The sequence below is a fragment of the Centroberyx affinis genome, unplaced genomic scaffold (assembly GCF_046629955.1).
Source record: "Centroberyx affinis isolate AG114_WGS23_722 - 3 ecotype Tasmania unplaced genomic scaffold, CSIRO-AGI_Caff_v1 ptg000618l_1, whole genome shotgun sequence".
Classification (NCBI taxonomy): domain Eukaryota; kingdom Metazoa; phylum Chordata; class Actinopteri; order Beryciformes; family Berycidae; genus Centroberyx; species Centroberyx affinis.
Window position 1 is genome coordinate 688,981 of NW_027279248.1, and position 16,408 is coordinate 705,388.

The following is a 16,408-nucleotide window of genomic DNA, read 5'->3' on the forward strand; positions in this document are numbered from 1 at the left end:
ACTTTTAGTTGTGGAGATATAGAAGCCAAAGTAAAAAGTGTGACAACCAACCCCGGTCTCCTATAGGTCGATAGTCATGTAAAAAAACCCCACAAGACTAAATGTTTCCTGACAGTGAATGCATTACAGTGCTTTCTAATTGAGAATGAATGGCCTGTGTAATTAGAAAGAAAATGCCTATACCTTAGGTAAAACAAAACAAACGTGCCATTGGGTTAATATTTGAAAAAGCTTTTAACAAGATGACTAAATATAGTAGCCTAGTATTCTTCAAGTCCATGTTATACAGGCTACATGTTAGCCATTTAAGCATCGTGTTGGCTGTGCCAGGTGTAATATGTGGTGCTATATGGAAAAAGAAAAGGATTGCAAATATCGCCGGTTGATTTTATTGTGACGTCAACAGGGAGAAAACATCACATGTTAAAGCTCATTCTGATTTTATCTGTATTTGTCAGCCAAAGCAGCGGACACAGCTGCGAGGAATTTATCCACAGCCACGTGCACTTCAGGAGTGAAATCTGCAGGGAAATTGATAGCCAGCGTCACCAGGATGTTGTGGGACAGGATCTGAAAATACATGAAGAAACGATTTTGTTAAAATCTAACTATATATATTTATGTAGGATATCCCATAACGTATCCTGGGATGAACATACACATTTCATAATATCAGTAAATGTTATTAATGTATCCTGGGATAAGCTCTTGGATAGGCTAATATATATCAGCTAAATATATTCCATGTGAAATGTAGCCTATTTTCTGCATGTACAGTGTACAATGAGTGCAGAAATGTTCGTCACGTAGTGTATAATGTTTAGTGTTTAGTCTTAAAATATAATTTTTCTTAATTAAAAATTCTACCAATGGGGTGAGACAATTGAATTTGTTTCTAATGAATTTTCACTTGATTCGGTGTTTTTTCTAGAAGGAATGTCAATATCCTAAAGCAAGACAGAATAAGGAAGATCATTCCACTAGTTTTAAGAAAATCACAAAAAATAAAACAAAAATTGATTGAAATATGAATTGAAAACAAGTTGATCTACATTGGAAACTAGTGAACTTCTCTCAGTGTTCTCTCGTCTCTCTTCTCGTCTCTCAGATTGCTTTAGCCTACTTGTTTAAGATATTAGATATCAGATATCAAGACTCAATAGTAGATAAAAATGACTTGTTGAAATAGACGTTTTTGCATTTTTTTTTTTTTAAATATAGGCAAATATAGCCTATTTCTAAAGTTATAACATAGATTAGGTAGGCTACAGTAAATGTATTAGCCGGGAGCCTACCTTGAAATTGCCCGGGTCAACACGCAGCTTGAAGGCGTGCAGGTCGCTGAGAGCGTTCAACCCACCGAGCAGGTCGTCCATTTTGGAGACGGCATCAGTAATGGCCTTCATCACAGTCTTCCCATGTTTCTTAACCGGTGCGGAACCCGGGCTAAGGTCCGGCCAGCTGGCGAAGTAGGTCTTTGTCTGGGGATACACAACCAGCATCCTGCAGTGAGAGCAGAGATGGAGAGGTAAATAACAATGTGGTGACCATCATGAGACAAACAGTCAGTATAGACAAAAATCTATTAAAAAAAATAGAATCTAATCTGTGCTGATTTTAGGTGAGTTAACCCTGCACCAAAGGTCGTCGTTTGAATGAATAACGAAATAATTGATATTTGACAAGATGACATTAATTTCTGCTACCATTCTATGTTTTTTCCCCACTCAAACAGTAGCCTACTACTCAGTTGGATTGCTAAACGAAGACATTTTACCTCCCGAGAGCCTCAGCGCCGATGGCATCCGCCTTCCCAGCAACCTTACCCCAGAAGGCGCTTACCACAGACTTGTCCTGGGCAGTCAGAGTCATTTTTGCTCCTTGTGAGAATTATTCATACAGAAAAACACCCGAGAAGATGACAACTTAATATGGGGCCTCTTATAGCGCAGGAGAGAGGCAGCCACGCCCAGAGCTACTCATTAACAAAGATGGACAAGACTTTGGGCAGAATCCAAGAATATCCCTCCAATTAACTCAGACCCATAAGACGGGAGGCCTATTACATAGTAATTATCCTTAGTGACATGACTAAAATGAATAAAGTGACATACTAACATTATTCATAAACCATTCCTCTAATGAATAATTTCAACAGTTGTACAACGTTTAGTAAACTCTCCGAGGAAAGGGAAAATCCAGAGAGAAAAATATTAAAAACGTTCCCCAAAATAAGGACAAGAGATCCAAAGGAAAAGGTTTTTATTTCACACGAGACAGCGATCATAACAACCTTATGCTTAAATTTGGACTTTGAAGCTATTGCATATTTCTTGTAGGTGTTGTTACAATTTTGAGTGAATTGTGGAAGGAGTCAGTGACCCCCAGGAATATAAATTATACAGCGTTTCTAAAAGAGTATAGCCTCTTTATGCCTAACGACTCTTCAGTCCCTTATATCTGCATCAGTAGGTGATGTGGGCTGAGGTTGTCTCTCCAGGCTGCTGTTACTATGCTATATGGTCTGTTTGTGACCTTCAGGTGAAGCATGCAGTGATCGCCAGCCTCTTCCTTCAAGCCTGTAAACTTCAAGGGAGCCTAATTGTTGCCACACTCTTATTTCTAATACCTGGTTTAAAAACGACTTGATCAGGCAGTCCGGGGTCATTTGAGGACAGGGAGAAAAACATCTATCTACAAATCTTCTTGAAAGTACATGCTGTACTTTCATGAAATTAATTGGCTCTCAGGTTAGAAATGTAACGGGTGGAGGCAGTCTGAATGTCTCGATAATGAATGATTAGCATAATCTGAACAAATGTAACTGCTTGTGCCAAATCATTTTGGAATTGAGGATCAAAGGAAGAAAAAAATGGCAAAATGAGAGTTTTTCTGAAAACAGCAGTTTTATACACAGTGTAGCCTACTTATTGGCATATATTTTCAGTACTAGGTCTATTTAGAGTTAATAAATTATAAAATTCATATTATCTACCTAATACTGCTACTGCTACTATCACTGATAATAATAATAGCATACTACTACTACTACTACTACTACTAGTAATAATAATAAAAATAATAATAATAATAATAATAATGATCCCACTGAGCAAAAGACGTGATTTCAACGTCGCGTCTATGCTTTAGCTCTCATATAGCCCAGGATCATTACGGCTAGCCTATGTATAGACCTATTTTAGACCAAGCAGTAAATACATTATTACAATGAATAAACATCCGTAAATACCAAAAATATGCACCAGAGAAGTCCTGTAGACTAGCCTACAAGATAATTATCTGAGCACAAGAAGTGATTTCAACATTGCGTCTATGCGTAGCTCTCATATGGCCTAGGATAATTTTGTCTATGTATAGACATCTAATAAACTTTCACTTTTCAACCCCATTTAAACTTAATTTAGCCTAGACGGCTATGGCCATTTAGACGTGTTTTAAACGTCTAATCAACGTAAAATTGCTCAGTGGGATGATATGGCAGCTATGGCAGCATTAATAGACTGATAATGCTTATTGATATGTATATCCAGGATAGGCGTACTATTGACAATTAGAGGCTCTCAACCTGATTCTGTATTAAACGCACTTAAACTGTTAAATATAGGCATAGGCCTATAGTTGACGCGTGACTCAACAAAAGGCTCTTTCTTTGTTTTACCGTTTACTGAGGATATGCAAATCAAACAATGGGATAAGGAAAAAGGCACGGTAAAGGATACGTTCATTTGCGGCTAGCTCAACAACTCTGCTGAAGGAAAATGTAAATGCACAATCCACCAGATGCTCTGCTGAGTGTAATTAGCCAATGAGAGTCGAGCATTAATCTAAGACAATATAAACTACGTAAACGTTAAGTATTAGCAATATGTATCAAAACAATCAATAAACAATCAATAAATCTGTAGGAGATACAAAATATAAATGAAATATATTTTAACAAGAAATGGCTCTTACATTGCGCATCACAGAGCCAATCACTGACGCAGCTTCACGTGGGGCGGAGAACTCTGACCAATATAAGCCGTTTGTTGTGTCTGTCTCACACAAGATTTTAATAAAAATATACATTAAGACCAAGATACACACCGACATCATGGTTGCGTGGACAGATAAAGACCGCAGCACGGTCCGTGCTGTTTGGGGCAAAATTAATGTCGATGAGATTGGACCACAAGCTTTGGCAAGGTAGGGCTGTGATGTTGAACAAACTGACGTCCATGCCTTTCAGTTAGACCTAGGATCTGTGTCATTTGCTGTTACAGGCCTAATCTGGGATGTCTGGATTCAGTTTACCCACTTTGATTTGCGGAAGACAGTTCACCCACTTTTTTGTGACATAAATCTCTGTGGTAAATTCATGGTCGGCCTATAGGCTACATCATAAGTATAGTTAAAAACTGATGTCAGATAGTATATGCTATAATAGATAGTGCATTTTAAAGATAAAAATGTAAATCATCACGTTTTTCTGAAAGTATAATTGGTTTTTGTTCAAAATTTGCCTTGGGATGGTCACCGACTGGACATAGTTTACCCACCTGTTTAGTTACCGCTATGCATCAGGCCTACTGATCACACTGCAAACTTATTTTCTCCACTCTAACAGAGTCCTGATCGTCTACCCCTGGACCCAGCGGTATTTCGGCTCTTTCGGAAATGTCTCCAACGCGGCGGCTATCTTGGGTAACCCCAAAGTGGCCGAGCACGGCAAGGTGGTGTTGAAGGCTCTGGGCAAAGCAGTGAATAACATGGACGACATCAAGGGCGTTTACGCCGCTCTGAGCCAGTTTCACTGTGAAAAGCTCAACGTGGATCCTGACAACTTCAGGGTGAGCAATATACTCCTGTTGGCAACGAATACCAGACTCCGTTGTAATAGGAAAATAGGCCCTTGGGATTAATAAAGTCTATCTATCTATCTATCTATCTATCTATCTAAAAGAACGCGAATATTTGAAAATAAATTCATTTTTAACCATGTATCGCATAACATCAGTATCAGCCGTGCAGGATAGTTGATTCCATTCCGCAGATAGTTTCATAATGTTTTTCTGCCTTTGTCCACAGCTGTTGGCCGACTGCCTCACCATTGCTGTTGCCTGCAAATTCGGCAGCGACCTTTCCCCGCAGGTCCAGGCCACCTGGCAGAAGTTTCTGTCTGCGGTGGTCGAGGCTCTGAGCAGTCGGTACTTCTGAGGCGCCGCCGCGGTGCTGAATCTCAGCCTGAGAGACGAAAATCAAATAAAATCATCATATTTAAACCCTGTGTGTTTGAATGGTTTTCTGTTTCAGTGCGATCGGTTTCTGTTCCAGTGGCTCTTTTTAATTTAAGAGCTAGTAGCCGAAGTGCAAAAATGGCCTCAAACATATCGAAATCAGTTGCTCAAGAGAAAATAAAAATAAAGTACATTGGAACATGATATTTTTAGTGTAAGGGAGTTGAAAAGGTGGGAACGTATTTATACTGGATAATTTTGGACATTCTTTTCTACTCGTAGGTCTTTTACGCGCAGCTCCTGGAAAGCCAGTCATGTGGCTTGTTTATACATTTCTGGATATAATTGATTTTGAAATAGCTACAAGGGTGTTAGATGAAGAGGTAACAGTATTTTTGCAGGTGTGGGCGTGTTTATGTTATCATTCAGTGATATGTTTGCTTTGGTCATGTCATTTTACGCACGACAGCAGAGAAGAATTTACTGCCTGAAAAGATTGACAGTGTAGGCTAACTGGCAGACGGCATACACAATTATAACTGAATGTAGCTACTGGTTGATAATGAGTGCGTGCTGATTGTTTTAATCTTTGGCTGCTGCTTTTGAAATATTAAAACTCTAACCTATGTGGTGCGTAAATTGGATTCGGTCTGTGTGCGTTATGCGCAGGACTGAGGATGTGATGAGGAGGGAGGCCCACAGGGATAATGTTTTATTATCCAGACACGATCTTCATATAGCGTATGCTAACTTACATCAGTTTGAAACTATATGATGTAGCCTATAGGCCTACCTCAGACATTTCTGTCAGCCTAAAATAGTGGGTAAACTAGGTCTAACTGAATGACAGGGACGTCAGCACTGGTGGCAGTTTAAAAACGTTCTCGGCAGCAGGTGAAAATTTGTAGTATGAGCTGTCATATCACTTGACTTTATTATGTCTCATTGTGTTAGGTCTATTACATGTGTTAATAAAATGTCTGTAACTACAACTTATGACATTAACTTTGTCCCAAGCAGCACTGTGGTCTTTATTGTTAAGTCTATAGGTCTGTAATGCTATGGTCTTCATAAGCCTTTGTGTGCTAAATGTGTGTGCTAATTATCAGTGCAATTAATCGAGCAGGGATTTAGAACCCAACGGATCCCAATTTTGTCAGTGTCATCCTAACAACTTTTAACATGAAACCATCAAGGGGTCATATTAAAAGTTTCACGTGAAAAAAGACGCAGAATACTGTAGTCGTGAGAACTCATTTTACACCCCGTGGACCCCAGGAAGAGTAGCTGTTACCTTGGTAACAACAATAAACAATAAATAAACAATAAATAAACAATAAATACACGCAGCTTAAACAAGATAATAATAATTACACGCTGTTTATGTACGGATTTATCAGTAAAGGGAGTGTATAGGCATAATTGGTTTAATGGATATATTTTGAAAAATTAACTTGAGGATACACTACGTGAGGATACACTATTCATTAATAGATTTACCAATATTTATTTAAGTATGCCCTCATCCAAGGATACATTATACATATTAATTTACATTTTGAAATAGCTTACTATGACAACTTATTCATAATTATATTTACGTATACTTTGAAACATATGTCAGACTCAGCGGTGTGGTATCAGCCCAACCATCTATTAAATTACTATTAAGTCAATATGTAACCCCTCATCACAAACCATGTCTCAAAGAACTTTACAGAGAGCCTAATCACCAATCAATCAAGAAACAATGTCATGCTATAAAGTAGGATGTAAACAAAATAAAACAAGGAAACAAAACAAAGCACAGGACACAAAAGAGCATAGTAGGCCTAATGTTTATGAGACTGTCAGGCTATTTTACATGAATTCTGAAGCTGTTAAGAATTTGTCAGTAGGCTATTCTCCACTCTACTCGCCCCAAATTGCTCTATTAATGAGCAAATAAAAATTATGTATTTTGTTGTTGAAACTGCTGGCGTGACACTCGATGTTTTTGGCGTCATCTCAGAAACGTTTAGCTGTCGACCACCTGATATTTTGATGCACCGTTATCAATAAATTCAGATGGCCGCACCCATTAATATCAAATTGCTCACATAGGCTGTCAGAGAACCAAGAACAACTGTCAAAAAAGTATTTCTTTCGGAATTATCCATCATAATAAACGGTTAATAGTTTAATTTACCGTTGAAACATAAAATTATCAGTTGCAACATCTCAAAACAATTGGGACAAAAAACGCGAAGTTAATCGCTGTATGCAGGCTGTAAAGGTGTTATCATTTTGTCAACCAAGGACCTAAGTTGCCTGATATATGGGATATGGTCCTTTAAGAAAAAACAAACACAAAGTAATGCTTCTCTGAAGGTATAATTGGTTTATTTGCCTTGCTGACCACCAACCATTTTAATTACAACAAAGGTGCTGTTGGTGGTCACTTTTTCAAATTCTTAAAAACAAAAAGCTCACACAGATGTAGTTCACATGAGTTTTTATTGATAGGTTTGGCAACAGCTACAAGGGCCTCAGATCTTTTTGGAAACACACGTAAGACTGCTGCCCGTCCTTGTGAAATGCTTCGCCAGGGCCTCAGTGGTACTGTCTACCCAGGGCGGAGACGACGGCAGACAGGAACTTCTGCCAGGCCTCCTGGACATCCGCGGTGAAGACGGAGGTGCCAAACTTGGCGGCCACACACACAGTGATGCACTCAGCAAGAAGCTACAATGAGGAAAATTAGGGTCACATTAAAGCCACTGATAAACCCATCAATGAAATCAGACATGGATATTTATCATAAGAAATATTATACAATTGCATGAGGTAGGGCTTTGTCCTTACGGAAAACAACACATCCAATAACTTTTAGATGGATACTTTGGGATACGTATGGGACTTGGGGTGAAACGATGAGAGAAATACCATGAAGTAGGATAAAGTCACTATAAACTCACACATTGAGTACCACAGACACACTATAAATCCCTGCTGAAAGTCCCTATGATACTGACTTCTCATCAGGGATGGTTACCTACCCTGAAGTTATCAGGATCCACATGCAGTTTCTCGGAGTGCATCACACTCAGTTTGGAGTAGGTATTTTTGATGTCGTCCAGGTTCTTCACGGCCCTGTCCAGTCCACCCATCACCACCTTTCCGTGGTGGGCCACCTTAGGGTTCCCCATGATGGCGGAGGGGGTGGACAGGTTTCCAAATGTGGAGAAGTGCCTCTGAGTCCAGGGAGACACGATAAGAAGCCTGAAATGACACAATCCATAAGTGAAAAGCCAACAACAAAAACCACAGCAAATATTGTTTTTTTTTCCAAAAGCCAATAATGAATTATTTAGTGGTAAATAAAAGCTGGGTAAAATATGATCCCCAGCCGAGGAAAAAAAAAACCCTAATGTCTAATGTGTAAAATCTATTATAATTGCAGAAAAGCGTGAATTTGTTTATTTTTCCTGAAAAAGACAGTGTCCTCATATAAGTTACATCAGCTGACAGGACTTACAGATGCATAGTATGAATTTATGTCATAAAGATTTATGTCAAATTGAGATTTGGTGGGTTTACCCTCCAGTACATCCATGCCAACAATGAAATGTTACCATATTATATAAATCTGTATCTGTGAATTGATATAAATTCACAAGTTACCTGGCCAGAGCCTGGGGTCCAATTTCATCCACGCTGATCTTTCCCCACAGGCTCACGATGGCGCTGCGCTCAGCATCTGTCCAGTCGACCATGTTGACGGTGTAAAGGTTTCCTCTGAGATGTTTACAACAAGCTCTCTGATGATAAACCTTCTGTACATGCCCAGCCTTGGGGGTCCCGTTTTTATTAATGAATGATTGAATGCTCCACCTCTCAGACGAGGACGCCTCTGATTGGACCAAAGTTGACAACATTTTGGGTTGTAACCTGTAGCCTACTGACAGTTGAGATAGGATATTTGCCAATATTGACACAAGCCTGCGTTTATTTCTGTCATCATTTTATTTTTTTGTAATTTCCCCCTTTAATTTCCAATTTAAGGAAAAGTCTTTGCGCATACATTGCCAAATGATAAGTTGTGTATACGATTGTTTCTATTTAATAACATAATAGTAATACAATAATACAATATAAATGGAAATAAGACGAAATGCCAGGATTTGTGGCCTTTAAGATAAGGCGCACGGTGGGGACAATATAACATCAAAAAAGATCCGTAATCATATAGGTCTAATAAATTTTAATGAACTATGCTGGTGGTTTACGGTGAAAAATGGGGTGGATAAAGTATGTAGGCTACTACTTCTGCTATGCTCTACGAACCAGTAATCCCTTAAAATAACCTTACATTTACATTAATTCACCCCTTAATTCATGCAACATCCCTTAAAATGAGTTAAGGGAGTCTTTATTGGAGGAGACCCCATCAAAACCACCTTAAACACCCCCTTAATGTTTGACTGCTTAGGCTACTTTCTAATTAAATGTAAAATTCAGGGAGACAGGAACTTTGTATTAATAACTCATTAATAACCCTGTAAACCATGCACAAAAGACTTGAAAAATAACTTCGCCCAATTAGCCTATTAGTGTCTCCACGAACCAACCCATGAATAAATCCCTTATAAACCTATGATACTAACCTTACTTTTTTAAAGCTATGTTATTTTTAATGGATAATTAATGTTAATGTAATGAGAAATTAAGGACATTTCAGGGATAGAATTAAGGGGTTTGGTTTCATGCTTTAGGCTCTATGATCAACGGGACAAGGTTTAATTAAGTTGGAATCTTTATTGATTCATCGAGATATTTTGAGCACAGTTATCAACACCAATTAACAAATCATAGGCTACTATTAACAAAAACGTAAAAAAACAAAACAAAAAAAACCCGATTACCCGACACGAATGTCTCCGAGATGTTTAATGTTGGGGGGAAATTATAAATATAGGCCTTTCCACATTTTCCATTAACAAATGACCACGGCAGCCTCTCAAAATACAGCGTTTTGTACCTAAACTATTTTTCAGCAGCAGGTTTTGGCAGTGATAAATTCAATTAAATTCCATGGTATTTTTATTTGTGCTTAAAGTAACCTACTTTACTCATAAACTAGAAAATGCCAATTGGGAGTGGTTAGTTTTATCTCATCATTAAAATCGGCATTTAAGGTTCTAGCGGTTTCTTCGCTGGAGGTGTGGTTTGGATTTGATACTCGGGTGCGGTCCCGTTTGGTTTGATATAAAGAGAGCCTCACAAACCCACCCCAGGCGATTTTCTTACAGTTGAGAAAACACGAAGAAAACGCAGACATGAGTCTCTCTGGGAAAGACAAGGCTGTGGTGAAGGCTTTCTGGTTCAAAGTCTCCGGGAAAGCCGCCGAGATTGGAGCTGAAGCTCTGAGCAGGTAAGCCCAACATCATGCATATTCACAATTTAAATGTGAAATTCATGTAAATGCATCCCATTTTGATACCCACGCCTATTTTGTTTACGTAGGGGCATCTTAGCCCACTCATTTGATCTAGGCTACTACTCTGCTATAATGACGTAATAATAGTTGTTTGAATAATAGACTAGGTGTGCCCTCAGACAACTTCTGTCCTCTTTCGATTGTTGATGATGAGGACAAAGGACCAAGTAGGAAATGTCTCCTGAAATTTGTTTTTACAATGTATTTTTTTTATTTACCTTTGTCAGGACGCTGGTTGTGTACCCGCAGACCAAGACTTACTTTTCCCACTGGGCTGATCTGAGTCCTGGATCCGGATCAGTGAGAAAGCATGGCGCCGTTATCATGTCAGCCGTTGGCGACGCCGTGGGAAAGATGGACGATCTTGTCGGTGGTATGGCCGCCCTCAGCGACCTGCATGCCTTCAAGCTCCGAGTGGACCCTGCCAACTTCAAGGTAGGGTCAAGAGGAAAGATCATAGGCCTAGGTTATATACAAGCAGAGATGTAATGGTAAATAAAAATGTGTGTCTAGATCATCATGAGGCAAACAACCACCAATATGAACAAAAAATTGTTTCAGAGAAGCAAGCGTTAGCCGACTTTATATTTTTCCCCTTTAAAGATCCTATCCCCTACTGCTATGGATTTATGTCATAAAGATTCATCTTTGCCTTAAAAGCTGAGTCTGCGTAGGTTTACCATCCACTACATCCCTGTATAGACTACAACCAAGATATGTTTTCTATCTGTTGCTGAGCTGAACTGATAATCTGTGTTTCTTAACCGCAGATGATTGCCCACTGCATCGTGGTGGCCATAGCCTTGTACTTCCCCGCAGACTTCACTCCCGAGATCCACGTCTCGGTTGACAAGTTCCTGCAGAACTTGGCTTTGGCCCTGTCTGAGAAGTACCGCTAAACTCCAGCAGTGCAGGAGCATCGACTCATATGGCATGCCACCCATATGTCAACCCCCTTTCAGAATGGAAGGGCTTGGTAAATAAAACAAATAAACATTAAATTCGCAAGTGTCTGATGTTTTTCTTCGGAGATCTTACAGCCTACAAGTAAAGGCTAAGGGTTAATGAAACAGGGAACCGATCATTATTGCAAAGTAGGACGGCTACTTACAATTTACAGTTGTCCATTTGGCAGACGCTTTTATCCAAAGCGACGTACATATGAGGTTTACAACACAAGCAAGGATCTAGTCAGGAGAGAACAACGAGAATAAGTGCCATAAAGCTATGTTCTGGTCCAACAGGACATATGTGTTACGAGGCAATGCATAGAGCGCATAGAGTGCGAGATCGGTCGTCTTTAACCGACACAAGGCAGTGTCAATCTATCTCTTGAAGCAAGCAACTCACACATAAACTGGTTAATATGAGGTGAAGGCCAACCTACCTGGAATCGCCATCCTGATCTTCAAGAACATCCCCTGTTGTGTTCAATGCATATGGCCTTCGTTGTTTTGCTAGTAGACAGAAATACAATTATTAGTTCAGATGCTTAAACTAATAAAAACTATATTTTAAGTAAGAGATTTGCCCCAGCCAAGATCCACAAAATGCTAAGCATTTTTATCAATCAAATTTTGAAATCTGTCTGCCATTGTAGTTAATGGTGGTTTACTGTACTTCACAGTATGTACTCACCATTAGTCAGACTAGGAATAGGTAAGTAAACTGCCTTAGTTAGACCTACTCATGGCAACTTAAGTCAATTCCAAAATTGAATAGTATAAGGAAATGATGAAACATGTGGAGAGCACCCATAGGCGTTGTGAGGCAGATTTTGTTTTAGTAAGGTCCAACTAAACATCACATAGACAGAAAAATTACACTAAGTGAATGATCAGCGCTCTCCTCGCCCTCAACAACTACCACTATGCCCTTGAGCAACGCACTCAACCCCCCAACTGCTCCATATACACTGAATATACAAAATATTAGGAGCATCTTCCTGATATTGAGTTGCAGCCCCTTTTGCACAATCCACATCTCAATTGTCTCAAAACTTTAAAATCCTTCTCTAACTCGTCTGCTTCCCTTTATCCACATGTCCTTCTATCAGATTGGTATAGATTCAATAAGGGAAATCAATAAGGGAAGGGGTAATGGCTTTTACCTGGTTTCACCTCATCAGTGTAGGCTGCTTCATGAAAACATAAATGTCACTAATATTTTGTACATTCAGTGTAGCTGCTAATTGGCCGACAGTAGAAGATTGTGGTTGTATTGGGCAGCTCTCTGGTATGTAAATATGTAACTATATGAATACGGGGCACGGTGTTAATTGAAAATATCATGATGCTCACTCGACTTTCCCTGAATAAACAGTGATTCTGTGCTGACAGTGAATGCATTACAGTGCTTTCTAATTGAGAATGAATGGCCTGTGTAATTAGAAAGAAAATGCCTATACCTTAGGTAAAACAAAACAAACGTGCCATTGACTAAATATAGTAGCCTAGTATTCTTCAAGTCCATGTTATACAGGCTACATGTTAGACATTTAAGCATCGTGTTGGCTGTGCCAGGTGTTATATGTGGTGCTATATGGAAAAAGAAAAGGATTGCAAATATCGCCGGTTGATTTTATTGTGACGTCAACAGGGAGAAAACATCACATGTTAAAGCTCATTCTGATTTTATCTGTATTTGTCAGCCAAAGCAGCGGACACAGCTGCGAGGAATTTATCCACAGCCACGTGCACTTCAGGAGTGAAATCTGCAGGGAAATTGATAGCCAGCGTCACCAGGATGTTGTGGGACAAGATCTGAAAATACATGAAGAAACGATTTTGTTAAAATCTAACTATATATATTTATGTAGGATATCCCATAACGTATCCTGGGATGAACATACACATTTCATAATATCAGTAAATGTTATTAATGTATCCTGGGATAAGCTCTTGGATAGGCTAATATATATCAGCTAAATATATTCCATGTGAAATGTAGCCTATTTTCTGCATGTACAGTGTACAATGAGTGCAGAAATGTTCGTCACGTAGTGTATAATGTTTAGTGTTTAGTCTTAAAATAGAATTTTTCTTAATTAAAAATTCTACCAATGGGGTGAGACAATTGAATTTGTTTCTAATGAATTTTCACTTGATTCGGTGTTTTTTCTAGAAGGAATGTCAATATCCTAAAGCAAGACAGAATAAGGAAGATCATTCCACTAGTTTTAAGAAAATCACAAAAAATAAAACAAAAATTGATTGAAATATGAATTGAAAACAAGTTGATCTACATTGGAAACTAGTGAACTTCTCTCAGTGTTCTCTCGTCTCTCTTCTCGTCTCTCAGATTGCTTTAGCCTACTTGTTTAAGATATTAGATATCAGATATCAAGACTCAATAGTAGATAAAAATGACTTGTTGAAATAGACGTTTTTGCATTTTTTTTTTTTAAATATAGGCAAATATAGCCTATTTCTAAAGTTATAACATAGATTAGGTAGGCTACAGTAAATGTATTAGTCGGGAGCCTACCTTGAAATTGCCCGGGTCAACACGCAGCTTGAAGGCGTGCAGGTCGCTGAGAGCGTTCAACCCACCGAGGAGGTCGTCCATTTTGGAGACGGCATCAGTAATGGCCTTCATCACAGTCTTCCCATGTTTCTTAACCGGTGCGGAACCCGGGCTAAGGTCCGGCCAGCTGGCGAAGTAGGTCTTTGTCTGGGGATACACAACCAGCATCCTGCCGTGAGAGCAGAGATGGAGAGGTAAATAACAATGTGGTGACCATCATGAGACAAACAGTCAGTATAGACAAAAATCTATTAAAAAAATAGAATCTAATCTGTGCTGATTTTAGGTGAGTTAACCCTGCACCAAAGGTCGTCGTTTGAATGAATAACGAAATAATTGATATTTGACAAGATGACATTAATTTCTGCTACCATTCTATGTTTTTTCCCCACTCAAACAGTAGCCTACTACTCAGTTGGATTGCTAAACGAAGACATTTTACCTCCCGAGAGCCTCAGCGCCGATGGCATCCGCCTTCCCAGCAACCTTACCCCAGAAGGCGCTTACCACAGACTTGTCCTGGGCAGTCAGAGTCATTTTTGCTCCTTGTGAGAATTATTCATACAGGAAAACACCCGAGAAGATGACAACTTAATATGGGGCCTCTTATAGCGCAGGAGAGAGGCAGCCACGCCCAGACAAGACTTTGGGCAGAATCCAAGAATATCCCTCCAATTAACTCAGACCCATAAGACGGGAGGCCTATTACATAGTAATTATCCTTAGTGACATGACTAAAATGAATAAAGTGACATACTAACATTATTCATAAACCATTCCTCTAATGAATAATTTCAACAGTTGTACAACGTTTAGTAAACTCTCCGAGGAAAGGGAAAATCCAGAGAGAAAAATATTAAAAACGTTCCCCAAAATAAGGACAAGAGATCCAAAGGAAAAGGTTTTTATTTCACACGAGACAGCGATCATAACAACCTTATGCTTAAATTTGGACTTTGAAGCTATTGCATATTTCTTGTAGGTGTTGTTACAATTTTGAGTGAATTGTGGAAGGAGTCAGTGACCCCCAGGAATATAAATTATACAGCGTTTCTAAAAGAGTATAGCCTCTTTATGCCTAACGACTCTGCAGTCCCTTATATCTGCATCAGTAGGTGATGTGGGCTGAGGTTGTCTCTCCAGGCTGCTATTACTATGCTATATGGTCTGTTTGTGACCTTCAGGTGAAGCATGCAGTGATCGCCAGCCTCTTCCTTCAAGCCTGTAAACTTCAAGGGAGCCTAATTGTTGCCACACTCTTATTTCTAATACCTGGTTTAAAAACGACTTGATCAGGCAGTCCGGGGTCATTTGAGGACAGGGAGAAAAACATCTATCTACAAATCTTCTTGAAAGTACATGCTGTACTTTCATGAAATTAATTGGCTCTCAGGTTAGAAATGTAACGGGTGGAGGCAGTCTGAATGTCTCGATAATGAATGATTAGCATAATCTGAACAAATTTAACTGCTTGTGCCAAATAATTTTGGAAATGAGGATCAAAGGAAGAAAAAAATGGCAAAATGAGAGTTTTTCTGAAAACAGCAGTTTTATACACAGTGTAGCCTACTTATTGGCATATATTTTCAGTACTAGGTCTATTTAGAGTTAATAAATTATAAAATTCATATTATCTACCTAATACTGCTACTATCACTGATAATAATAATAATAATAATAATGATAATAATAATAATAATAACAATAATAATAATAATAATGATGATATGGCAGCTATGGCAGCATTAATAGACTGATAATGCTTATTGATATGTATATCCAGGATAGGCGTACTATTGACAATTAGAGGCTCTCAACCTGATTCTGTATTAAACGCACTTAAACTGTTAAATATAGGCATAGGCCTATAGTTGACGCGTGACTCAACAAAAGGCTCTTTCTTTGTTTTACCGTTTACTGAGGATATGCAAATCAAACAATGGGATAAGGAAAAAGGCACGGTAAAGGATACGTTCATTTGCGGCTAGCTCAACAACTCTGCTGAAGGAAAATGTAAACGCACAATCCACCAGATGCTCTGCTGAGTGTAATTAGCCAATGAGAGTCGAGCATTAATCTAAGACAATATAAACTACGTAAACGTTAAGTATTAGCAATATGTATCAAAACAATCAATAAACAATCAATTCATCTGTAGGAGATACAA

At 38.8% G+C, this 16,408-nt stretch overlaps 5 protein-coding genes across 5 annotated transcripts; 2 read left to right on the forward strand and 3 right to left on the reverse strand.

Annotated features, from left to right (window-relative positions):
* Positions 1–373: 373 nt before the first annotated feature.
* Positions 374–1,913, reverse strand: LOC139643507 (hemoglobin subunit alpha-like). The gene is made up of 3 exons (XM_071518663.1): positions 1,778–1,913; positions 1,296–1,503; positions 374–570 (listed from the first exon to the last, which is right to left on the reverse strand). Exons 1-3 carry the CDS (start codon positions 1,870–1,872, stop codon positions 442–444), a joined length of 432 nt encoding a protein of 143 aa, XP_071374764.1. The 5' UTR covers positions 1,873–1,913; the 3' UTR covers positions 374–441.
* Positions 1,914–4,046: 2,133 nt separating this feature from the next.
* hbba2 (hemoglobin, beta adult 2) lies at positions 4,047–5,279 on the forward strand. The gene is made up of 3 exons (XM_071518660.1): positions 4,047–4,206; positions 4,628–4,850; positions 5,089–5,279. Exons 1-3 carry the CDS (start codon positions 4,115–4,117, stop codon positions 5,215–5,217), a joined length of 444 nt encoding a protein of 147 aa, XP_071374761.1. The 5' UTR covers positions 4,047–4,114; the 3' UTR covers positions 5,218–5,279.
* Positions 5,280–7,716: 2,437 nt separating this feature from the next.
* Positions 7,717–9,067, reverse strand: LOC139643504 (hemoglobin subunit beta). Its single transcript, XM_071518659.1, has 3 exons — positions 8,901–9,067; positions 8,276–8,498; positions 7,717–7,961 (listed from the first exon to the last, which is right to left on the reverse strand). The coding sequence occupies exons 1-3, from the start codon at positions 8,990–8,992 to the stop codon at positions 7,830–7,832; spliced, it is 447 nt and encodes a 148-aa protein (XP_071374760.1). The 5' UTR covers positions 8,993–9,067; the 3' UTR covers positions 7,717–7,829.
* A 1,411-nt stretch (positions 9,068–10,478) lies between these two features.
* LOC139643506 (hemoglobin subunit alpha-A-like) lies at positions 10,479–11,717 on the forward strand. The gene is made up of 3 exons (XM_071518661.1): positions 10,479–10,650; positions 10,944–11,151; positions 11,487–11,717. The coding sequence occupies exons 1-3, from the start codon at positions 10,556–10,558 to the stop codon at positions 11,613–11,615; spliced, it is 432 nt and encodes a 143-aa protein (XP_071374762.1). The 5' UTR covers positions 10,479–10,555; the 3' UTR covers positions 11,616–11,717.
* A 1,564-nt stretch (positions 11,718–13,281) lies between these two features.
* Positions 13,282–14,812, reverse strand: LOC139643487 (hemoglobin subunit alpha-like). The gene is made up of 3 exons (XM_071518635.1): positions 14,684–14,812; positions 14,203–14,410; positions 13,282–13,478 (listed from the first exon to the last, which is right to left on the reverse strand). Exons 1-3 carry the CDS (start codon positions 14,776–14,778, stop codon positions 13,350–13,352), a joined length of 432 nt encoding a protein of 143 aa, XP_071374736.1. The 5' UTR covers positions 14,779–14,812; the 3' UTR covers positions 13,282–13,349.
* Between the last annotated feature and the right edge of the window lie 1,596 nt (positions 14,813–16,408).

Excerpts from the sequence above, each read along its gene's own strand:
- LOC139643507 (XM_071518663.1), bottom strand. The coding sequence starts at position 1,872 with ATGACTCTGACTGCCCAGGACAAGTCTGTGGTAAGCGCCTTCTGGGGT. Across the intron at positions 1,504-1,777 it reads GGCGCTGAGGCTCTCGGGAG|GATGCTGGTTGTGTATCCCC; the intron begins GTAAAATGTCTT and ends CTCTCACTGCAG. Across the intron at positions 571-1,295 it reads TTGACCCGGGCAATTTCAAG|ATCCTGTCCCACAACATCCT; the intron begins GTAGGCTCCCGG and ends ATGTATTTTCAG.
- LOC139643506 (XM_071518661.1), top strand. The coding sequence starts at position 10,556 with ATGAGTCTCTCTGGGAAAGACAAGGCTGTGGTGAAGGCTTTCTGGTTC. Across the intron at positions 10,651-10,943 it reads GGAGCTGAAGCTCTGAGCAG|GACGCTGGTTGTGTACCCGC; the intron begins GTAAGCCCAACA and ends TACCTTTGTCAG. Across the intron at positions 11,152-11,486 it reads TGGACCCTGCCAACTTCAAG|ATGATTGCCCACTGCATCGT; the intron begins GTAGGGTCAAGA and ends TCTTAACCGCAG.
- LOC139643487 (XM_071518635.1), bottom strand. The coding sequence starts at position 14,778 with ATGACTCTGACTGCCCAGGACAAGTCTGTGGTAAGCGCCTTCTGGGGT. Across the intron at positions 14,411-14,683 it reads GGCGCTGAGGCTCTCGGGAG|GATGCTGGTTGTGTATCCCC; the intron begins GTAAAATGTCTT and ends CTCTCACGGCAG. Across the intron at positions 13,479-14,202 it reads TTGACCCGGGCAATTTCAAG|ATCTTGTCCCACAACATCCT; the intron begins GTAGGCTCCCGA and ends ATGTATTTTCAG.
- hbba2 (XM_071518660.1), top strand. The coding sequence starts at position 4,115 with ATGGTTGCGTGGACAGATAAAGACCGCAGCACGGTCCGTGCTGTTTGG. Across the intron at positions 4,207-4,627 it reads GGACCACAAGCTTTGGCAAG|AGTCCTGATCGTCTACCCCT; the intron begins GTAGGGCTGTGA and ends CCACTCTAACAG. Across the intron at positions 4,851-5,088 it reads TGGATCCTGACAACTTCAGG|CTGTTGGCCGACTGCCTCAC; the intron begins GTGAGCAATATA and ends CTTTGTCCACAG.
- LOC139643504 (XM_071518659.1), bottom strand. The coding sequence starts at position 8,992 with ATGGTCGACTGGACAGATGCTGAGCGCAGCGCCATCGTGAGCCTGTGG. Across the intron at positions 8,499-8,900 it reads GGACCCCAGGCTCTGGCCAG|GCTTCTTATCGTGTCTCCCT; the intron begins GTAACTTGTGAA and ends GTGTCATTTCAG. Across the intron at positions 7,962-8,275 it reads TGGATCCTGATAACTTCAGG|CTTCTTGCTGAGTGCATCAC; the intron begins GTAGGTAACCAT and ends TCCTCATTGTAG.